This window comes from Peromyscus eremicus, chromosome 1 (genome assembly GCF_949786415.1).
Source record: "Peromyscus eremicus chromosome 1, PerEre_H2_v1, whole genome shotgun sequence".
Classification (NCBI taxonomy): domain Eukaryota; kingdom Metazoa; phylum Chordata; class Mammalia; order Rodentia; family Cricetidae; genus Peromyscus; species Peromyscus eremicus.
The window spans coordinates 28515995-28540895 of record NC_081416.1 but is presented as its reverse complement, the minus strand read 5'-3'; the positions used below and the strand labels follow the sequence as shown (position 1 = coordinate 28540895).

At 38.2% G+C, this 24901-nt stretch overlaps 1 protein-coding gene across 3 annotated transcripts; it reads left to right on the top strand.

Annotated features, from left to right (window-relative positions):
- On the top strand, window positions 1-23711 carry LOC131896548 (lipase member K). 3 transcript variants are annotated; one of them, XM_059247273.1, is made up of 9 exons: window positions 1-102; window positions 1502-1616; window positions 2777-2879; window positions 3569-3678; window positions 4789-4925; window positions 14481-14627; window positions 16706-16777; window positions 19337-19408; window positions 23296-23711. In XM_059247273.1, exons 1-9 carry the CDS (start codon window positions 1-3, stop codon window positions 23533-23535), a joined length of 1098 nt encoding a protein of 365 aa, XP_059103256.1. In that variant the 3' UTR covers window positions 23536-23711. The 3 variants fall into 3 exon arrangements, with proteins under 3 accessions (XP_059103256.1, XP_059103248.1, XP_059103239.1); XM_059247265.1 differs by having other exon boundaries at window positions 1502-1619; window positions 2681-2879; XM_059247256.1 differs by having other exon boundaries at window positions 1460-1619; window positions 2681-2879.
- The last annotated feature ends 1190 nt before the right edge of the window (window positions 23712-24901 follow it).

Here is a 24901-nt window from a genome sequence, read left to right as displayed (position 1 = left end):
ATGTGGTGGCTTTTAGCAGCAGCATGGTGTTTGCTTCTTCCTGGACCCATATATGGCTATAAGCAAGGGAGCATCACAAATCCAGAAGCCAATATGAACATTGTAAGTCATTCATTGAGAAAACAAAAACAAAATAACACTAAGATAAGAAATTACTAATTTCTCACTGTTTTAGGTATAATTTGTGTATCACGAGTTTCTCTAATGACTAAATCGGGACTTTTGGTTTTAGTGTTCACCAAAACTAGCTTTCCTAGAACTGAAAGCTCTGACCCACATTGAAGCAACAATCCTGGTGGGTTTTTTTGTTTTGTTTTTTGTTTTGTTTGTTTAGGTTTTTTTTTTTGTGGTGGCTTCCTGAAGAGGAGGTTCAGGATTTATTTTGATGATCCCTTGTCCCATACCCTTGAATTCTTTCTGGGGCTTTGTGTATGCCACCTTCATGGTTTTATTCTTTTGGAATTCAATAAGCCAAGGTTGGTTTATGTACCTTTAAGTCCAAAGAATTTATTAGGGTACACAGTATATCACACGAAATAGCATAACTTAAGCATGTACTGTGTGCCTCACAGTACTTGGAACCTTGTGATGAAGATAGAGACTTTGCAGCTAAACCTACTGTCTCATTAATCGAACAGTTCTCTCTTCCTAACATATTTTCTTGGATAAAACACCAATTTTTCTGATCTTCACTTTTCTCAATTCTAAAATGTTAACAGTTCTACTGCAAAGACCTCTTAAAAGGATTGATGAAGTAGAGCAAACGTCTACCCCATAACACTCATTTCTGTCTCTGTGTATGGCTGGATAGAGTAGTTTCTGGCCCTTATAACCCATTTTGTGTTCCTTTATACTTTTCATTCTACATAAAGGTTGGCCTATAAAGGCTAGGTCTAAAGGTCCCCCAAATGTAATCTTTACATCCAGTTAGCCAAGGGAAATCTTGAGCAAGGGAGTAGAAAGAGAGAGAGGAGTGAGATGAAGTGTTGGGCTTCTTGTTTTTATTTTCAATTGCCCTTGCACTATCTTGCAAAATTACCTTGGCCACCATCTTCCTTGATGTGGTCCTTCTCTTTTCCTTCCTGGGTCCTAATAACCACTTCCCTTTTTTATCTCTTTGGAACCAAATTGGTAGGAACTCACTTATCATTAGACACAAGATACCTCCCAATCTCCTGTTGTCTCCCTCATTAGGCAACTATTTATATTTCTTGTCCCCAAAACATCTTAAGAATGAACTACCGGGGTTAGTAACACTAAGCCCACAGCATATTTAGCATCCTGAAGATGCTGAATGTCGAGTCACTCCATCCTTATGTTACCCTTTTGCGTTCAGTCCCTTCCTGAAATGTTTCACAAGTTGTTATAATTTTTCCTGCTCTATGCTGTTGCCTGACACATAGGTTGGTGAAAGTAGATTGAGAGTTGAAGGACTATATTGCAATGTCTACACAAAAAGCAAGCTGAATTACGGGTATGTATTTTCCTTCCTCCCTTTCAGAGTCAACTTATTTCTTACTGGGGCTATCCTTACGAAAAGTATGATGTTGTAACAGAGGATGGTTATATCCTTGGAACTTACCGGATTCCTCATGGCAAAGGATGTTCAAGGAGAACAAGTATGATTTACTTTGCTTTGAAATCAAAATGCCTGAAAAAGAAATACCTAGGTGTCTTGGTAGCAGTAGGGAAGCTTCCTCTCCGCAGTAGGTTGTATTTCTTTCTATCAGAGAAGGAAAGTCACCCCCACCTCCACTTAATTTGCACAACTTTTAAAAACATTTTGCCATTTTTATATATACTGTTTATTTGGTCTTTCTCTTTCTCCACGTCTTTGTCTCTCCAACTACATATGTAAGTAAAAGGAAATGTGTTCTCTTCCCAATAGTAGCTCTAGAGTTTAGAAACCCAGGAATCATCCTTGATGTAGTCATCTCACTGGCATCCTAAATGCAGTCAGTTGCCAAGATCTATCAGTTTTCCTGCAAAATCTGTGTAACCTGAAAACTTTTCTTAGCTTTAATGATATCCAAATCCAGGTTTGGGCATAATATCTTCCATTATCATACATGGCAATTGAGACTAACTAATGTATAATCCCATCCCCATGCAAAGCAGTGTGATTTTAATTCTTTTAAACAAGTTTGATCCTACTCACCCTGTCCTCTCACGTCATCAAAGAGCCTTTCCAGCTCTCTGCTGTGTGTAGGAAACAATAACGATCCATTTGGGAGAAACACTTTGCTGCTTTCAATGATAAGAAAGTTGTCATTTGTTGAATGTTTGCTGAACACCTGGCAACTTTATCATTTGAATTATTTCAGGAACACCTAGAAGTTTCAAGAAGATGCTTCTTCTGATTAGATTTATTTTATTTTTGTATATGAACATTCTGCCTGCATTTATGCCCATGCACTACGTGTGCCTGGTCCTGTGGAGGCCGGAAGTTGGCGCTAACAAACACCTAGGTGACATCATACATTATATATAGTGTTCACCTTATACATGAGGAAAGTAGGACTTAGTTACATATCCAAGAGTCCCTAAAAGACTGGACCCTAGGCTTTCCTGACACAAAATTTCATCTCTTAACCTTGTTTATGTGTGAAGCAATCAGGAAGCAGAGCTTGCAAGCAGGCTGAGTGAGTCGAGCAAGCAACTGTGGTTGTCTGTTTTTCAGCTCCGAAGGCAGCTGTGTATCTGCAGCATGGATTAGTTGCATCTGCCAGCAACTGGATTTGCAACTTGCCCAACAACAGCTTGGCTTTTCTTCTGGCTGATAGTGGTTATGATGTGTGGTTGGGGAACAGCAGAGGAAACACCTGGTCTAGAAAACACGTGAGATTGTCCCCTGAGTCACCTCAATATTGGGCCTTCAGGTAAGAGAAGCCTGTTCGTGAATGAAGTGTTTACTCACTTACAAGCATAAATTCTTCTTGGTTACCCCTTCTCTGTCCCAACACACCCAACGGAATCTACTAGAATGAGCCAGGAATTTCCTCCACCACTCAGGCTTTCTTCCATCTCAAAATAAACACTCCAATTACTGCATCACTGCTTGTTTCTAATGCCCCATTTCCTTCCTGATGTGACCGACGTGGGCATGGCAGGAGGAGCGAGTGTGTGCTTGTCCTTATCAAAACTCGGCTTAGTAGCAGCTAGTTGTTCCTGGAGCCTGACATATTAGTCACAGGGACAAGGCTTGCGCTTCCTGGGGAGCTAAGAACCATGCCACTGAGATCACTTAAGCTGGTTCCACGGCCTCATTCCTGCATTCTTTATGGAAGTCATTTGACATTTCCTAAATCTTCTCAGGGATGAATGGACTATGACAGCTCCATAGAAAAATTATTAGTAGACTTTCAAATCAGACCCTTTTTATTCAAGTTTCCTGACAGTGGTCCCATTGCAGCAAAGATGTGAAGACAGCAACCTGAAAATTTGTCCAGACACACACTGTTCTCAGTCTCCTCTCATGTCCAAAGCTGAGTATCTAGGTCTACAAGGAATACTTGCAAATACTGCTGGTCTAAGAACCACTTGTTTTCTAATTCCTTCTCTTTGGCAGTTTGGATGAGATGGCTAAATATGATCTTCCAGCCACAATAAATCTAATCTTGGAGAAAAGTGGACAGAAGGAACTCTTCTATGTGGGCCACTCACAGGGTACCACTATAGGTGTGTTTGGGGCAGATGCAATCAGACAATGTGAAAGATTTTCTTCTGTGTTTGTGGGAGGGGTCAGGTTGTTTGTTTGTTCTTTTCTTTCTGATGGTTTGGTTTTCTCTATAGTCTCTAGTTTTGGGACTTTGAGAAACCATTTCCTCTAGGTAGTTTCTTAAAAGAAAATAAAGCAAGGATGACCATGAGAAATATATCCCCAACACTGAATTTGGAGGTTGAGAGGATTTAATTTTTGCTCTTGGGAAACAATAAGACCTCAGGTTATATTCTGAGGAAACAAAGACAAACAGGAGCCCATTTTTCACTTGAATCTCTCACAGTCTAGAGAATGACACTAAAGCAAAAGCATAGAATTATGAAACTGATTATATGCTATAATCTGTGTGGCTTTTCTTGCTAGGGAGGCAATGAGTTAAGCTGGAGAGCGTGATGATAAAGCCACATCAACCTTGGGCCTCTCACTGTTCTCCCTTGTTGAAAAAATGCATAATTGAGACTACATTATTCAGATTGATTAGATTATTAAATTTAGAAATATTTTCCAAATAGTAAAAATACCAAGTAACACTTTAAGATTCATTTTTATATTTTTTCTATATAATAGTTTATATGAAACTTATTATGTAGGCATTTACATATACATATATAGTTCCATGTACATTAAACTATATACTTATATTAACATGCCTACATAATCTCATATATACATGTAACAGTCATTATCTGAAGATTCTGCCAGCCTCGTTTATTTATTGAAGAAACTGAGGTTGATACAAAGGAGGTAACGTTCACAGTTAATGAGTTAGAAGCCAAGATGACAGCTTGGTTTTATAGTGCACCAAGGTCAAGCTAGTGTGGTCTCTGGAGTTTAATATACATGCGCCACAGAATGTGACTGACCCTCCTCTTCAACACTCTCCATACAAGCACACTTGCACTCCGCAGAAAGAGCCCATGCTACCCTTGAGAAATTTAAAAATTCCTCCCCATAAATAGTACTCACTATTTCATTTTGTTTTGTTTTCAGTATAGCTACCATTAGAGTGATTTGTGATGAAAAGATAATTGGAAATTTGTGTGAGCTAATGTCTTCTTTCCCTGCAGCGTTCATAGCATTCTCGACAAATCCAGAACTGGCTAAAAAGATTAAGTTATTTTTTGCACTCGCTCCAGTGGTCACAGTAAAATACACTAGAAGTCCCATGAAAAAATTAACCACCCTTTCCAGGAAAGCTGTCAAGGTATGTGAAATCTTTGGGTTTAAAGCAGGAGGAACTGGAAGTCTCCCTGTTTGCACAGATAACAAGAGAAGATGTGTGGCATTTTTAAAACCATTTGGTGATGTAAAATGTGATCAAAGGTTCCATACAGATTTGCTGATGGTGTGGTATCTTAGCATGCTCAGGGAACTAGTCCTGATGCCTTCTGATCTAGTGCCATGATCTCTAACTACAGAACATCTATCCCTCAGCATCACCTCCCAAACACAGCTAAAGTGAGACTCTACTTGATATTTCTGAGGAATCCTATTCCTGTTCCAAATTCAGTTCCTTTCCCCAACATCTTAAATACCTGTTTCTGGAGTACTTTTGATGAAAGGTTCTCTAACTGGAGTGTAGTAACACACCATGGCTTTGTTGTGTTTCCCTGGTGATGGCTGAGCATTTCTTCTCCATACACTTCAAGATTGCTTATGCATCTTCCTTTGAGAAACATCTATTTAATTCTATCTCCCATTTCTAATCAGATTTTTGTGCTCCTGAGGCCCTTACGTATTTTGAACATCAACCCCATCACATGTATAATTTGCATCTGATGTGTAATGGACATGTGTCCATTCATTGTTTCCTTTGCTGTTCTGAAGCTTCCCAGTTTTACGAGATCCTATTTGACCACTTTTGCTTTTGTTTCAATGATACAGAGATCTTATTTATGAAAAATTTCTTGATAACTCAATATCCCAAACCACTTTTCTTACATTTTCTTCTGAGAATTTCAGGTTCGGTGAACTTTGTTCATTTTTAGTTTACTTTTCTGTACAGGAACAGGACTACCTTCAGTTTTCTGCACGCGCACATCCAGTCTTTGCAGCAGGACTTGTTGAGGAGGCTGCAGCTCTCCCAGTGTGGGTTTGTAGCCTGTTTGGCTGTCACATGTGGCCTTGTTTCTGGTCTCTCCACTCTGTTCCATTGGCCTGTGTGTGTTTGTTTTCATATCAGTGCCATGACATTTCTATCAATCCAGCTTTGTGTTACATCACTAAATCAGGTAGTGCATCTCCAACTTCGTTCTTTTTGCTCAATATTGTTCTACCTGTTCAGGTGTCCATATGAATTTTAGGATGTGTTTCTTATTCTATGAAGGTAGGACAGTTATTTTGATAGGAATTGCATTTCAACTATTTTTGACAGGGTCTTTCAGTATGTGCACACGGCATGTCTAGTTTTTATATTCTCTTTGATTGCTTTCGTCCATTTTAAGGTTCTTGTTGTAGAAAGTTTTGCTGCTGATGAATTTATTCCAAAATATGTTTTTTTATAGTTATCCTAAATGGGGGTGCTTTCTTTATTTCCTTCTTGGATAATTTTCTGTTGGTATGTAAAAATGCTACTGATATCCACATACTGATTTTATATCCTACAACTTTGTTGAATTCATTTATTACTTCTAGTAGTTTTGGGGTAGTCTTTGGGAATTTCTCTATGTATGATCATACCACATGCATATAGTGAAAAGTTGAATTTCTTCTTTCAAAATGGTAGGCAAGGTCAGGTGTAGTGGTATATAACTATAACCCCCAAAAGTCAGGAGTCTGAGGCAGGGGGATGGTGAATTGAAGGCCAACCTTGGCTACATAATGAATTTGAGTTCTAGTTGATATATGTATCAAAGACCTTACTCAATAAATAAAGATAGATAGTAAGTAGGTAGGCAATGCCCTTTGTTTCTTTGTTCTGCCTTATTGCTCTGGTGAGGACTTTCACTCCTGGTTTATGTATTGTGATGAGTGTGACAACTTTGTCTTGTTTCAGATCCTAGAGAGCTTGCAGCTTTCCCCATTTGTGATGATACTAGCTGTGGGATTATTATGTATATATTTGATTATGTTTGAGATATATCTCTCTCATACTAATTTGTTTATATATTTTTATAAATATTTTTATTTTATAATTAATTTAATTTTACATATCAGCCACGGATTCCCCTGTCCTCCCTCCTCCCAACCCCCAGGTTTTCTCCCCAATCCATCCCCCATTCCCACTTCCTCCAAGGCAAGGTCTCCCCTGGGGAGTCAGCCCGGCCTGGTAGATTCCATTGAGGCAGGTCCAGTCCCTTCCTCCCTGCACCAAGGCTGAGCAAAGTGTCTCAGCATAGGCCCTACATTCCAAAAAGCCAGCTCATGCACCAAGGACAGGTCCCTGGTCTCAGTGCCTGGGGGCCTCCTAAACAGTTCAAGCTAATCAACTGTCTCACTTATCCAGAGGGCCTGGTCCAGATCCATGAAGGCTCCTCAGATAATGATTCACAGTTCATGTGTTTCTGCTAGTTTGGCTATTTGTCTCTGTGCTTTTTCCAATCATGGTCTTGTTATCTCTTGCTCATACAATCACTCTTCTCTCTCGTCTATTGTATTCCTGGAGCTTCACCTGGGGTTTGGCCGTGGATCTCTGCATCTGCTTCCACCGGTCACTGGATAAGAGTTCTATCATGACAGTTAGAGTGTTCGGCCATCCAATCACCAGAGTAGGTCAGCTCAGGCACTCTCTTGACCATTGCCAGTAGTCTATAGTGGAGGTATCTTTGTGGATTTCTGGGGACCTCTCTAGCACTCTGCTTCTTCTTATTCCCATGGGGTCTTCATTTATCATGGTATCTTTTTCCTTGTTCTCTCACTCTGTTTCAATAACCAATAACCCCTAAGGAAATAGAAACAGTCATTAAAAGTCTCCCAACCAAAAAAAGCCCAGGACCAGATGGTTTTAATGCAGAATTCTACCAGATTTTCAAAGAAGAGATAATACCAATACTCTTTAAATTGTTCCACACAATAGAAACAGAAGGAATGTTACCAAACTCCTTCTATGAGGCTACAATTACCCTGATTCCCAAGCCAAAGATGCAACAAAGAAAGAGAACTACAGACCAATTTCCCTCATGAACATTGATACAAAAATACTCAATAAAATATTGGCAAACAGACCCCAAGAACACATCAAAACAATTGCTTATAGTTTTTATAGTGAGAGGATGATCAAGCTTATCAAAAAATTTAGTGCATCTATTGAAGATTTTGTAATTTATTATTGGAGGGGCATGTGTGACATAAACTGCATGTGGGTTGGTTTGTGGACAACTCCGTAGAGTTCTCTTCTTCCAATATGACATGTGTTCCAGGGATCAAATTCAGGTCACCAAGCTTGAGCAACAAGTGCCCTCACCTGCTGAGACACCTGACCAGACCACTAATATATTTGCTTTTTTGTTGCTATTTTTGTTTTTGTCTTTCATTCTGTTGATCAATTATATCATGATTTTTATTTGCATATTTTGAACCACCCTTGAATCTTTTTGATCAAATTCCATTTGATTGGGATAAATTAACTTTTCAATGTGTTGCATTTGGTTTACTATGTTCTATATTAAGGATATTTCCATCTGCTCATTGGGAATATTTATCTGTAATTTTTTGGTTTTGTTATTTCCTTGTCTGGTTTGGGTATCAAGATAATATTGGCTCCACAGAATGAAACTGGAAGACCTTCTTCCTTTTCAGTTTGAATAATTTTAGAAATTTTGCTATAAGCTCTTCTGTAAATGCTTGGTAGAACTCACCAATGAAACCACTGGTCATGAGCTTTTCTTTGATGAGAGACCATTCCTTATCAATTCCTTAATGTTAGCTGTTATTGACCTGTTCAGGTTTCTATTTATTATTCAGTATTGGGTAGGCATACACATCAATGAACTCACTCATTTTTTTTCTAGAATATCAATGTTGGCATCTAGTTGCTTGCAGTTAATGACAATTGATCTTTGAATTTCTGTTGTGAGTGCTGAGAAACAAGCTCAGGTCCTCTGCAAGAGCAGTAAGTGCTCATGACCACTGAGCCACCTCTCCTGCCCAAGATTTCCAATTTTTAAAAATTCAAAGAGGTTTTTAGTTGTATCACCCAAATGATCTGTCTGGCGAATGTTCCATGTAGTGACTTTTCATTGTCAGTATTCGTTCTTGGGATTGCTGTGGTGAGTCTTTCTCTGTCCTACCAGCCAGCTCCCAAATCAAGACATGGAGATTTATTATTAATTATGAAAGCTTGGGCAATAGCTTAGCTTTTTCTAACTAGCTCTTATAACTTAACCCGTATTTTTTTTCTTTTTCTTTTTTCTTGTTTTTTTGAGACAGGGTTTCTCTGTGTAGTTTTGGTTCCTGACCTGGATCTTGCTCTATAGACCAGGCTAACCTTGAACACACAGAGATCTGCCTGTCTATGCCTCCTGAGTGCTGGGATTATAGGGTGTGCCACCGCCACCCAGCAACTTAACCCATATCTTTTAATCTATGTTCTTTTTTGTGGCTCAGTTACCTTTATTTTATAATTCTTGTTCTTCATCCTGGTGTCTCTGACCTTCTTCTTCCCTATAGTCTCTATACCTGGAAATCTTGCCTAACTGTTGGCTGTTCAGCTTTTTATTAAACCAATCAGAGTGAAATATCTTTACACAGTGTACAAAAAGATTATTCCACAACATTGCTCCCTTTTGTCTAAACAAAAAGGGAAGGATTTGAGCTCTAACATAGTAAAAGTATATACAATAAGAACAATTACCAAGTAAGGCTTACATTTACAATATCCAGTCCATTAATGGTTGGTAAATTTAGAGAAAATACTCCATTATTTATCTTTGTGAGTCCAAAGTTTCAGATTTAATTTACCTTTTATCATAATTAAGGAAAACTATAACTATCTAGTCTTCAACTCTATCAACTACCCCAAGGGATATAATATTACTTGACTAAAAGGAAGTGTGGAGCAAACAAATTCCAAAACTATAGAAATGGCAATGAAATTTGGTTGCTTGGACAGTCACCCCAAGGTTCCTCTGCAACAATGGAGCATTCATCTTCAGCCTACAGTCCTACAATATCTGACAGACTTTTCTGTGAAGCAAGAATTTTGAAGGACTGTCCCACCTTATTTTGGCAAAAAGCTCAGCAGTCACTTTTCTGTGTGTCCTGCAGAATGCCTGGCAGACTTTTCTATGAAGCAGGAATTTTGAAGGACTATCCCACCTTATCTTGGAAAAGTTTGACACTCATTTTCCTTTGTGTCCTGACTGTCAGCAGTCAAGACAAGAGCAGTTTCTTGACCAAATGGCTAGTTTTGCCACATTGAAAGCAAATTCCACATGCAGTTTTTTCAATGCCCATCATCTTCTCTGAAGTGAATTGGTGCTGCAAGGAGCGTACATGTCTCATTGTCATGAAAAGCCCCATGTTAACCAAACATTTTAAATGTCCATTCTGTAGATGTTTGAAGTGTTTGAAGACTATCTATCTATCTAAAATATACTTCTGTTTGACCCTGAAAAACATACCTAACATGACTACAAGTTCGATTGTTATATGTGACTAATTACTAACCTGTATTTCTTTATTATCCTAAATAGTTTGTAATAATAACTTTCAAGGACTAGAAATTTGCATTATATTGTTAAATGAGTTGCATAGGTATAATACCTTAAACAAGAGTAGAAATATATACAGTATGTTCTAACAAAAATACCTTAAATTTGTATCAATATACAAAAATCCATATCAATGTAAAATACTTGAGACTAGTGATTGTTCAAAAGTAGACTTAACAATCCACCCTTTTTTCTCATAATTTTTATACTATACCCTCCACCTTTTCTCTCAGAAAGAGATCCCTAAATCTAATCTCCTTTGTTCATTTTTTTCTGACCATGACCAATAACAATTTGTAACCAACCCCCTAAAACAACAACAAGCATCCATAAGCCACCACATGACCAAAAAACCACCCACCCCACCTCTTGGGAATGTGGGCATTGTGTTCTCTAGAAAGCTTTCTGATGTCTGGGGGCACTGGCATCTTAAATTTAGTTCAGTCCACTTAAGGACAAGTATAAGGATTTGAGTCACATAGAATTAGGCTCACAATGTGCACCTGCCTCCTATCCTTTGTGGCTGAGGGTAAGCTATTCATTCATCATAAACTGTGCTTCTCACATTTATAGAGTGGGTAGAATTTACCATCCTGGGAAATTCATGAGAAAATATGTGTAAGCATCATCCCTGGCCAATAACATGCTCAACAAATATTGCTTAACAGAATTAATATATTAATCAAGCTTATTTTAGTTTTCAATGTACAGCACTTGGCATTTGTTTACTGCTGCTCTCTTCCACATCCCATTCTACCTCTGGGCACTTATTTCTTTGTATTCTTGTCTCTCTACTTTCATTTGAATCTGCAGTTTACACTGAGTCTCGATTTTTCATTTTGCTTTCTCGGTTCTGCTCATTGGCCTCATTTCTTAAAATAAAAGCTTGAGACTTAGATAAACTGAGAAACCTTTCTCAAATAATCCTGCAAATGGGTACTAGAGCCAGCACCTCAGTCTTATTCTCACTGGACAACTTAAAGAAGATGACAATTCACTTATATGTAATTACTGTTTTGATAGCAGTGGTGTCATGTTTGGGCCTGTCTAGCTTGAAACTTGGTATACAAATCAGGCATCTGACTGTGGCAATCTTCCTGCCTCAGCTTCCTAGGTTCAGGGATCACAGGCAAACTCTACCAAATCTAGTTTCATAACATTTTCAATGTCAGCCAGGAAAAGTCAGGCCTGAATACTCACAGATACGTACATATGGATCCCCAGATGTGTAGACAATTCATTGGAGAAATAATCCAACCATTGTTCTGTTTTGCAAGCCATGTGCTGGCATTTATACAGTGGGTAGGATCTGTGAAGCTGCAATAGTCATTGAGATGATATGCATAAACATTATGTCTGTTTTGCCCACAGCCACAATATGGCATGGTGCCATTTTTTCAAAAACATAAAAATGGCTTAATTCTCACAAAAAGCTAAGATTTTTAGAGGAACTTCTGTGCCGATTATTATGTGACAAATATGCCCTCTCCAGGATCAAGCTGGAATTACATCTGCACAGTAGTGTGTCTGGTCTGTAAACAGGAGCTTGACTTCCTGCAATATTATACTATACTGTACTGTACTATATTGTTCTGTGCTGTACTATACTGTACTGTACTATACTATACTGTGCTGTACTATACTATGCTGTACTGTACTATACTATACTGCACTGTACTATACTATACTGTACTGTACTATACTATGCTGTACTATACTGTACTGTACCATACTATACTAACTGTACTGCACTGTACTATACTATGCTGTACTGTACTATACTATACTGCACTGTACTATACTATACTGTACTGTACTATACTATGCTGTACTATACTGTACTATACTATACTAACTGTACTGCACTGTACTATACTATGCTGTACTGTACTATACTATGCTGTACTGTACTATACTATACTGTACTCTACTCTACTATGCTGTACTATATTGTACTGTACTATACTATACTATACTGTACTCTACTATGCTGTACTATGTTGTACTGTACTATACTATACTATACTGTACTGTACTATTCTGTACTGTACTATACTATACTGTACTATACCATACTGTACCATACTGTACTATACTATGCTGTACTGTACTATACTATACTGTAGTATACCATACTGTACTATACTATACTATACTATACTATACTATACTATACTATACTATGATCTGCTTTAGGTCAGGATGAAGGGGTAATTATCTGTCCTTAAGTAAATGCATAGTAATGGCCACAGAGGTGAAATAAAATACAAGATTATCGTGCTATCTCTTCCTGCATTTGGGGAACATGACTATCACAACAGAGAACAAGAGCCCATGTGATAATATGACCTCTTCCTTCACATTTTTTTTTGTTTGTTTTTTTCGAGACAGGGTTTCTCTGTGTAGTTTTTCGCCTTTCCTGGGACTCACTTGGTAGCCCAGGCTGGCCTCAAACTCACAGAGATCCGCCTGGCTCTGCCTCCCGAGTGCTGGGATTAAAGGCGTGCACCACCAACGCCCGGCCCCTTCACATATTTTTTGTGACTGACTACATGAATTTACTGATTGTTTTATGTCATGTACATTTTTCCCATATATGGATCGAAAAGGCATTGATAAACAGAAAATAAAAACATTCAGTTATTCAGATTAGATATTGATTTCTTAGTTAAATTACTTATTTGTGTGAAAATTTAGGTTTTCACACTTAGAACACTGAGTATGTGTCAATATTCTTTTTAAACATAAATTCACACTATGAATACATGTTGCCACAATTATTAAGTTATGATGGGGACAATTACACAGGGTTACATTTTGGTAATTGAGTCATTACTAGGATTGCATAGTAATTGTGACAAAATGAAGAGCAGGATAGAATGAATATGATGACTTCTGCAATGGCCTATTACTGCCTTCTGACCTAAAGAGCTGAGAAACTTGAACTAGTGTAATTGAAGGTTATTCTCCCCTTCCCTTTCTTTCCCTTCTTCCTCCTCCTCCTTCCTCCCTTCTGCTTCTCTTTCCTTCCTCCTTCTCTCTGTCTTCTTTCTCTTTGATGTAAAAGGTATATTAATTAGGCCATGGTGTCTTAAGTATTTTACCGAAGTTTTGTAGACTAGTAAATGTTTTATTAAAAAGGGATTCCTCTCACTACTGTAATACAAAAACTTTACAAACTCAGAATTGAAGTAAGTTATGCTGTGTGGGAATTTACTGGCTCCAGTCTACCCAAGAAAGTATAAGAACTGATAGTGCATTATTGCAATAAAAAATAAATGCCCGTTATTATTATTTTGCTGTTGTTCCTGCAATAGTCAGTAAATAAAAGATTTCAGAAGAACTTTGTGCCAATTTTCACATTAAATGGTTGTTTCTAAAACTTTTAAGAACTCAAATTGATCTTTTCACCACCCTCATAACTTATCCTAATAATGTGAAATTCACTGTGACAAAATAAAAGCCAGATCTGACTGATAGACAGAGATTCTATATTCTCTTGTGTCGTGATGTGATAGGTTTCTAGAAATCACGGAGTGCATTCAGCATACTTGCAGCCTTGCCTGAAATTTCATCAGTAGAGATTTACTGCTTAGGGTGTGGCTTTTGTTTCTAGAAGACCATTAAAGGGATGTGGCAGGAAAGGCTTATTGCCTGTTTCATTCACCACTTAGGATAATAGTTATTGTTCTGAAGCTGTTTATAAGGTTCTAGGAACTTCATTAGGCGTTCTTCAGATGTGACCTATCACCTTCACAGCGATTCTGCTTTGGAGATGCCAGTTTCACCATTGTACAGATACAAAAATTTAGACAAACAGAAACTAAATTCTTCTCAAATTATAATAAAGAAAATCTAGAACCACATAGAAATGCTTTTTTCAAAGTTTTACCAATTCCTGTGTAGGCTATTCTTTAAGGGAACGTGCCCAAAACATCCCAATGAGAGATACTCATGAAAAGCATTGGTAGAGTTAGGAAACAGAATTTCACCAGCTCCATGATTTCACCCAGGATCAGTACTGTTAGCTGTCCAGTCCTTGCCTAGTGTTCTCCACTGTTGACATCTCTGTATATGACATTTAATGATGCTTTACACCCATCTTACAGGTGTTGTTTGGTAACAAAATGTTCTCCACTCACTCATTGCTTGAACATTTCATTGCCACCAAAGTGTGCAACCAGAAGATATTCCAGGCTGTATGCAGCAAGGTTATGTTTTCTCTAAGTGGATTTGATCGCCCAAACTTAAACATGGTAGGTCTAAGTAATCACTTCCTGGAAGCCAATGATTTTGTTGTATAAGGAGTGAGAGGTGATGTTGGATTTTATGGAAAGTATATTAGGTGACATCCTTTTTGTCCTTTGGGATGTAATTAGTATTTTCCTGGTTCCAACCAGGGTTGAAAGCTGACTGTCACCTATAAAAAAAAAACTTTGAGAAAATGGCTTTGCTGACAGAGCTTCTAGTTATTACTGTGGCTAAAATCCCAACATTAAAAATCTCTTTATTTTCATTACAATTATGGCTATTTCAGACCCCCTGAAGTGGAATCTCAGAGAGTGGTTCTAGAATCTATATTTTGTATTTGTTTTTAATAAATTTTCCATATCCATGGGTGATTTGGAAATGCTTGTCTTGTGAATCACCCCTAGTTGAAAGTGACAGAGGGCTTTGGCTTTTCAGTGACAGCTACAAACTTAGTATTCAAGGGTGTGAGAGGGGTGGTTATTGGGGTCCTGTCCTCCAGTCCTAGCACAACTGGGCTCCTTTCCTTTCAAAGTATAACTAGATAACTTGAGGGACAAGGAAGGGAAAGAAAGATCAGAAGTTGCTCATTTCCAGCTCGGCATGGACAATGTTTGAAACCAGAGGTGGCACACAACTGAAGATGTGAAGACAACTCCGTCTGTCTCACAGACTTCTGCCAAGAGCCTGGTCCCCCTCTGTGTTTTAAATAACAGGTTCTCACTAAGTCGCCCAGGCTGGACTTGAACTCACTATGCAGCCCAGATGAGCCTTGAATTCATGTTACTCCTGCCTCAGCCTTCTGAATATCTGGGATTACAAGGCTGATGGCCAGGCTCAAGACTCAAGAGGCTTGTTTTATGCAAATAGTATGCCTGAACCACACTGCCTTTCCATATTCTCAACTCAGTTCTCCAGGAAAACTGTGCTGGCTCATCATGGAGATATAAGAAAGACATGTAGATGAAAATATGTCACAATGGCAGAGCTAAGCAAATTGGCCCAAGAGTTTGAAAAAATACTTAATAAAGCAATATACTTGACAATAGAGGCTCTCTTTGGCCAAATCTGTTTTGGACTGGCAGTTAAGGACTGGATTATGGGATATTATAACATCTGGAAGAAGAGCTACATTAGTGAAGCACAGCCAGAGGCCCACTGCAGCTTTTATGGAACTTCAATAACTATTACTAATAATGCAAATGTTCTGAACTCAATCCATGAGATTTTGACTTTTTTTTCAGTAGTATTGTATTGATCTTAAATGTAATTTTGAAAAGTGTTAAAATGTTTCTAATGCTCAATTTGCAGAAAAATAATTCTTATATTTAAAAATGAACTTCAAAATGTGAAAGAAAGTATCTTATCCAGTATATATATATATATATATATATATATATATATATATATATATATATATATATATATAAACATTCAAAGGCCCCATAGAAGATTTTTTTTAATCTAGAAATGAATGGAAACATGTAGATCTATTTCCAACGTTTTTTGACCTAAGCTTTTTCTTAAATTTATTTTTTCAGATTTATTTATTTTTGTCTTATGTGTATGTTTGTATATCATGTGCATGCTGTGCTTGCAGAGGCCAAAAGAGGGCATCAGATCCCCCGGAACTGGCATTACAAACAGTGTTGTGAGCTGCCATGTGGGTGCTGGGAATGGAACCCAGGTCCTCCACAAGACCAGTCACTGCTCTTAACCACTGAGCCATCTCTTCAGACCCTCAAAGTTTTATCTTAATGTCCTTTTTTATATACCAAGTAGGGGAGAGGGTAACTAAAGTTTTTAACCCCTCGACTGTGTGAGGTGAGTCCAGAAAAAAGAGTTACATAGTCTTCTGCATTCAACCAGTCAGATGTCCTGTGTGGGCTGAAGGGAATCATTATCCGGGACAGAAGACAAAGCTGTGGGAGGAGAATGTTCTTAAAGATGGGCTTCTTTGGTTAATATGTTCACAAAGATACAAAATACGTTTCTTTAAAAATAGTAGTTGTTATTATAAATAGAAAGTTGAAGTGTTCTTCATGTGTTATGAGTAGCCTCCAGATGAGAAATGATCTCTTTACAGAGTCGCTTGGATGTTTATATGGCACAAAACCATGGAGGAACATCTGTTCAGAACATGCTGCACTGGGCACAGGTACATGTTCTCTCTCCCTGACTGACATACGCAAAGGTCTGCAAAATCCTTGAGGGGCACTCCCAGAGAGCTCCATGCAGGGCGTACAGGTACCTGCCTATCATGGTGATATTTCTAGGATCAACGCCAATTCCTTCTTTTGATTTCCTTTGCTGCCATCTGTTCCCCGTGTCTTCAGTGCTTCGGCTGGGAGCCTGCTTCCCTCATATTCTGAATTCTCATTCTTAGGTTCCTCCCTCAGCCTGTTTGGGAAAGGCTTGTATTTCCTCTTCTGAGAAATCATTAGCTTTGATAAAACTTTATGTAAAATGATACAGCCTGTTCCAGAAAGACCTGTTCGTCTTCCAGTTAGCCCAGGGAGCATTTCAGCCTGCAGAAAGAACACTTTAATATGAACAAAGATATTTTTAGGGAGGGATTAAAAAAGATGAACAGTTTGTGGGTTTGCCCACAGTTACAATTTGTTTAATAAGATTATTCTATATCCAGTAAGCTCAAAGATAAATAAAATTCAATTAAGTTTTACTAGTTTCTGAGCCAAGTTGTGCATGTATGCATATTAATTTTTTTGCGTAACTTTGCCTGTTACTGATCAGTCACTTCAGCCCCATCCATTTAAAAGAATTGAGCAAAATAAGCATAATCCCATCTATGTGTGTATGAGAGAAAATGAGTTAATGAGAGAGTCATTTCCATCTTAACATGTATACTGATACCTTGTAACCTGCTGTAAGCTGGAAATGAGAATCAGTTGCAGAGAGTAGGAAAAACACTAACAGTTTCTAGAAAGGTTGGATTTCTCACTTCTGGGTAGACATACTTTGTGTTCCTATGAATAAAGTCTGGTCTAAGCGTGGGACCTGCTACTGATGAGGACATGGGTAGAACCTGTCATGCTCCTGATCTCCATATTATTTCTTTCATCTCACTGATTCACATGGAAATTTTTCAGTGAAAGCACTTATACCCCATTCTACAAATGTTACAGTCAATGCCTTATGCATTTACATTTAAACTCTTTTTTTAATAGAAATGAGGGAACAATGGGGATACAACATTTGTTCATAATATACACAGACAGCTAAGGCAAGGGTGCTGCTGTTTAATTATAGTACTGCTTGGATTTCTCTACTGCAGCACTTATACTCAAAAAGCTTTAGAATCTGGAACAAGGTAGATTGGGGATTTTCAGATTAGGCATGCTCAATATATAAAATCCATGCAAATATTCCAAAATAAATAAAATTTTTTAAACTCTGAAATCAAGAGCACAGCTTGTCTCAAGGGTTTCAAACAAAACATACTTGATTTGTAGTGATCCTGGTGAAATATGCCCTGATGCACATTACCAAGTACTGATTGCTTTATACACATCTTCCTACTTAATCTTACAGTCCATTTAGAAGAACACTATCATTATTCACACATCTCAAATATCTTGTCTTCATATCAGATTGAGTCATCACTCAAGCATGGATATAAAACAGTCTTACTAGACACTAGACTTCGGATTCTAAATAATGTGCTCTGTTGCCTCTCACAGCTTAAAATGCATGGGATTTTATTATCTCTCTCTCTCTCTCTCTCTCTCTCTCTCTCTCTCTCTCTCTCTCTCCCTCTCTCTCTCTCTCTCTCTCTCTCTCTCTCTCTCACACACACACACACACACACACACACACACACACACACACACACACCGTCTTGCTTCCAAAACATTTTATACATTGCATAATATTATATATGAAATACATAATGTATATCATATATGATACATAATATCACATATATTATGTTATGGAAGTAAAGAATTTAAACTAAAAGGATTAAAACCATGAGTGGATAAAAACACAAATTATAAGCTTAAGGGAAGAGAAATTCTCACTGCATTCTGAGGATAATTAAGTGCTTAATATAAATCTGGAGTATCTGCCTCCTTAACTCAACAAGGGTGACAGGTGGCAAATAACAGGATCAATAACTGTAAATGTCTGGATACTTCTACGCATATAGTTGAAGTCTAAATACCAAGGATAGCCACTGCCACTGTTTCCAGCACTGAGCCCACAGTTCTTACTTACAGCACAACACAACACGTGACTTGGTCCTGCACAGAAGCAGCAAGCAGTTCGTATTTGCTGATTTTTTTCCTAATGATGACAGGAACGTTTAATAATAGGGAATGCATTCGTGATAGCATAAGGGCACTTGCTGGGGGATAGTAAACCGCCTAGTTGTTTAATAACAGCCATAGTTATTTTTAGTGCTGGAAATGTGTGGCCAAAGCTTCTATAAACAAATGCGGATATAAATTCCTGAAATTCATTGTATTATGTAACATTTGAAAGCATTGTTATCTGAAGATTTTCATTCAAAAGATATGGGGGGCTGTTATAAAGGTTATATCAGTTCTGTGAAGCACTGTCCATTTTCATTATTGATTAATGTTCTAAGGAGTGGACGTATTGCCAACCTTCTTTGTGCATTTTTGCAAATTAATTTTAAGTGTACACTGTTTACTTATGTCATTTTAATGTGTTTTTTTTACTTGTTTTATCTTAGGCTGTCAATTCTGGTCAACTCCAAGCTTTTGACTGGGGCAGTCCTGACCAGAACATGATGCATTTCCATCAGGTAGGTCTAATCATAGCCGGTGGCTGTTGCAGTGAGCCTATGAGAACAGCTTCCATTCAAGTATTTAAGTGTTTACTATTCCCTGTTTGCTATGATAGGCATTGCTTATTGCTGCTAGCACATGATGCTTTCTGGGTTTTACCATGTGAGGAGTCATTGTTTCTAATCCCCACAATGTTCACTTGAGGTAAACTTTGTTACCCTCCTTTCCCTAGAGGCTCAAGGAAGTAAATTGCCAAATAACTAGAATATGATCCAAGGAGTTCTGGATCTAAAATTTATTTCTCTATTTTTTTCACTAGTCATTCCTTCACAGGAAAAAATAAGCAAACAAATAAGAATGCTCGATATTTCACTAACACTGTTTTAAAGACAGAATTAGAAAGCATGACCCCATTTCTAAAGCAGAGCTTCACCTAATAACATTGGCATTGCTCTAATCTAAGGATGTCCTTTATTACTTTTAAAAACCCAATCTATGGATCATTTAAGACACATCAATCAAAAATTGCCATCTTTAGGGAGAACTACTATCTAATGGGTAATGGAATATTAAGATATTTCTTGACATCATCTATAAAAATGAATATCTTACACTAAAAACAGTATGTGGTGTTTGGTTACTGTTACTTTTTTCCAACTATGTTGGGATACCCAAACATCATTTGACTTCCTGATGACAGACAGAGATAAAACATAAAAACATAAGACATTGTCATCAGCTTTTCAAAATTGCAAAGAATAGTGTAAACAGAGAATTCATATTTTCAATATTTTGAAAAATCTAGTTGTCTTCCCAAACTGCTATAGTTGAATGTGCATTGGCTTGGGTGCAGGGACAGGTATCAAACACATCCTGTCAGGCTGCGATGTTCCTCTGTCGATGACTGCCTTCTGTCTTCCACCAAAAGTTTGTGGGTTTCTTTAGGGAGAGTGTTTTAGATGCTGGTTGTACCTTATGAGCTCAGAGACTTGGATGAAAGTGGAATCAGAGCTATCAACTTCATCTTTGTAATTTACAAATTAAATAAAAATTCATGCATATATGGTGACTGAGGTTCAGATAAGGATACTTTGCTTGAAACTTTTGGTGGAGACTCAAACAGAAGATGAACTATGTGTATTTAAAAGGCAGTGGCCTTCAGTCACAACTACACCTAATGACACCATAAATTACATAATTTACATAAATCAGTAGTGGTCCTTCATTGCTAAGGAAGTATAATTTCTAAATGAATACATACAATTTTGTCACTCTCAACTTAAAAATAAACTAAAAAGTCCTGGCAAAAGTTACCAGATACTATTTAAAGCTGAATTTTAATATTCACTTCTGATTTGCCATCTTCTCCAATGCCTGCCTTTTTAGCAGAGTAATCATTTCACTGGAGTAAATGAATTCCAGCTTAAGGAACTTTGGGTCTGGCTTTGTTTCTGAAAGCTTGCCTGTGTCTGTTGATGCCTTCACACTGCATTGTTTTTTCAGTCTTCATTGTCCTCTATCTTTGCAGCTAAATATTTATGCTTTGTCTCCTGCTTTTAAGGAAACCAAGTCAGGAAAAGCCAGCTCCCTGCTCTTCCTAGTTACACATTACATGTGGGACACTGGGCCAGGCTTTCTGGAACCCCTTTCCCCTTGCACACTTGGCAGTCCTAATCTACGTGGAACCCCTTTCCCCTTGCACACTCGGCAGTCCTAATCTACGCTCACTTTCTTCTCTGTCTTCCATGTTGCTTTCTAAGAACTGCCAATTTTCCTTTACCACATTCCAAGACCCTCCACTAATAGGAGAGATGGGTGATATACTTTTAATGTTTACAAGCTCAAACACCCAGGCTCCAGCCCACCAACTGAAAGTAACCCTCAACCTGACTATACCAGTGAGCTCTGCCTGAGCATCACTTCTTGAGGAGAACTTGAGATGCACATTCACCTTGTCATGATCTTCCCAAGCAGAATTCTATTGAGCTAAAATTAAAAATCTTTCATGAGTCCTTCGGGTCTTCACCTTTGTCCCTGTTACCTCAGTACTAGAAGTATTATGTCCACGGCAAAGGTGCCATCAAGGCTAGGCTCTAGTAAGGATTATTTTTCTGGCTTGAAGATGGCTATCTTCCTAATGTGTGCCCATGTGACCTTGGGGTATGTTCCTGGAAATGAAGGAAGGGGGAGGAAAGGAGAGAAGGAGAGGAGAAGAGGAAGAAGGAGGAGGAGGGAGGGAAGGGGGAGAGGGAGAGGGAGAGGGAGAGGGAGAGGGAGAGAGAGAGAGAGAGAGAGAGAGAGAGAGAGAGAGAGAGAGAGAGATTTTGTATGACCAACTATTCTGTAGAGTTAAGAGAGACCCATGCTTGGAGCATCATTTATTCTTAACTATGCTCACATTGGAGGTTAGTGATTCCACTTGTGAATTTAAGGAGTATAAATTTCATTCTACAGCATGGATAATCAGAAACTATTTAAAGCAGTCAGTAACTATTCATAGTAGTCAGTTATTCATTTGCAAGAAGCAGAAACTAAGTCCCTTTTAGGTGAATTAAAGAAAGAAAGAAAGAAAGAAAGAAAGAAAGAAAGAAAGAAAGAAAGAAAGAAAGAAAGGGAGGAAGAAAATGAGAAAGAAAGAAAGAAAGAAAGAAAGAAAGAGAGAGAAAGAAAGAGAAAGGAAGGAAGGAAGGAAGGAAGGAAGAAAGGAAGAAAGAAAGAAAGGAAGAAAGGAAGGAAGAAAGTAAGTAAATAAGAAAGAAAGAAAGAAAGAAAGAAAGAAAGAAAGAAAGAAAGAAAGAAAGAAAGAAAGAAAGAAAGGAAGGAAGGAAGGAAGGAAGGAAGGAAGGAAATAAAGGGAAACTCTGCCTTCCTACAGTATCATTCTCCCTCCTCTGTCTTCACAGCTCACCCTCAATTTTGCTCAAAGACTCCTATTTCCATTCAGTGGCTCTTTCCAAAACAATGCTCCTATCGTGACTTTACCTCACACAGCTCTTACCATTTTAAAGACAAAGGAAAAGACACATTTTCTCCATAGCTAAGGAGCAAGGTGCCAGAAAGTCTTCTGGTCTAGTTTTAGAGTTGTATAGAGATGCTACTGAGTCACTGTGATGGGTCTTTTGGCCACAGAAGGACCAACTGAGATACTTGGTCATTTAGACCAAGGTGTGACCTGGGTCATTAAAAAGGGGAATGTGTAAGGGAAAGCTTATTGGGTATTTAGCCCTATAGCACACTATTTCTGTGTACAGATCAATTTCTTCAAACATACTTCAAGTGTTCATTTTCATGTGTTGGTATAAATGTTTTCTGAAAAGCCTGCTGATGCACACGTGTCAAAAAAAGCTGCTGAGCCCAGAATTCTGCACGTGAGACAGACATTTATCCTGTCCAGCAATTATTGAAAAGGTCACACTGTCTGGTCAGGCTCTATGAGAAAGAGAAACCCTTTTGTTTTAGAGAAACACTCTTCCTCAAGGACCCTTTCCTGTCTGCCCCAAAGTGCAAGTCAGGAGTGTGATGGCTGCCCTTTATTTTCATATCATGTTATTTCGTTAACATGCTTCCTTTGATTCCTAGCTATGGTGGTGGGTTTTTTCCTCAGCTGTATGCTTCCGCCATGATGCACTACCTCATTACAGGCCTAAAAGCACACAAGACAGACAACCAGGTACTACGATCTCTGAAATTATAAGAGCGTGCCTTTCTTATTTGGTTGTTATTCTAAGATAGTTTTTCACAGCAGTGGAGAACTGGCTAACACAATATTTTTATGTTTATATATCATTAAGTTCAACAAACTAGGACTTGAAAAGTTAGCTCAATATCCAATGGTTTTATTTATTTCCATAATACAGTTCTCCCTCTCCCCGCCTCACTTCCTTTCTCTCCTCACTTCATTTAGCTTACACCTCCTGTATACAACATCACCAAGATGAGGGTTCCGACAGCAATATGGAGTGGAGGACAGGATGTTGTGGCAGATGCCAAGGACACTGAAAATCTGCTCCCTAAAGTCACCAATCTTATCTACTACAAGGAGATCCCACACTACAATCATTTGGATTTTTACCTTGGACAGGATGCCCCCTGGGAAGTTTACCAAGACCTAATAAGAATGATGGAAGAATACTTGCAAAATTAAAGGCACCCTCTTTCTGCAAGTGGGTGAATGTCTTGCAGTGATCATGAGACAGACTGACCCTATGGTGACCTGGATAGTTCTCAACTTGTATTTCCCCCTCCTTTTTGTGAGGAAGAGAGCTGAGTGTTCTTAGAGAGAGACCCATGATTGGAACGTCACTTCACCTTAATTATGCTTACTTTGGAGGTTAGTGATTCAACTTCTGAGTTTAAGAAGAGCAAACATCATTCTGCAGCATGGATAATCAGAAACTATTTACAGTAGTTTATTCATTTGCAAGTAGCACTCATTGTAAGTAGCATTAACAACATTTGCAAAGCTGGTAGAGGCCAGACCCCTGGCTAGGTTAGTCTATTTGGCAAAGGTGATGGAATGCCATTACCTCACTACATTATAAGACATGGCATTCTGTTTAAGCAATTGAAAGTAAGAGTGCTGTAGGGTGTCTTTCTGTATGCTGTGAATATGTGTGGCTCCCATTGAATAAAGCTGTTTTGGCCTTTGGCAAGAAAGCTTACAGCCAAGTGGGACATCCAAGCAGAGATACAGAAAGAAGAAGGGCAGAGTCAGGAGAGATGCCAGCTGCTGCCCAAGGAGCAACAAGATGCCAGCAGACCAGTAGTGCCACGGCCACGTAGCAACATATAGATTAACAGGAATGGGTTGATTTAAGATGAAAGAGAAAGAAGCTGAAGCCATAGGCCATACAGTTTGTAATTAATATAAGCCTCTGAATGATTATTGTATAAGCAGCTGCGGGACCACGGGGCCAGGCAAGACTGAGAAACTTCCCTCTACACAAGAGCTACTTTTGTTGGCTTGAAACAAATAGAAGTAACAAGGAAGCACATATTGCAATGAACACTGAATGGCTTCTCAGATATGAGGGTGGTCTCCAGCCAATGACTAGAAAATCCCAGGACCTCCACCCAATCTCCAGCCACAAGAAAATAAATTTTGCCTCAACTCTGCTTGAGTGTGGAAGCTCATTCTTTTGTACTAAAGCTTCCCATTATGAAAGCAGCCTTTACTGCAGCCTAGGAGACCCAGCCTCCAGCTAGAACATGCCTGAACTTCAAGACAGTGGCAAAATAGATATGTACAGTTATGAATTATTAATCTGTTGTCAGCAATAATAAGCTACCAACCATTAAGATATAGCAATCATATAATAAATGTAATATCTGATTCTATTAATTGTATAGTTAATGATATTAAGTATATACCACAATTTAAAGTATTACAATCTTATAATTATGTAATACTGTATTATATGTACCAATACACTTATTGCAGTATATGTTGATATGTAATTGCTTGAAAACTTGATATAACCTCATCTTAATTTCAGCTGTTCCCCTTTGAT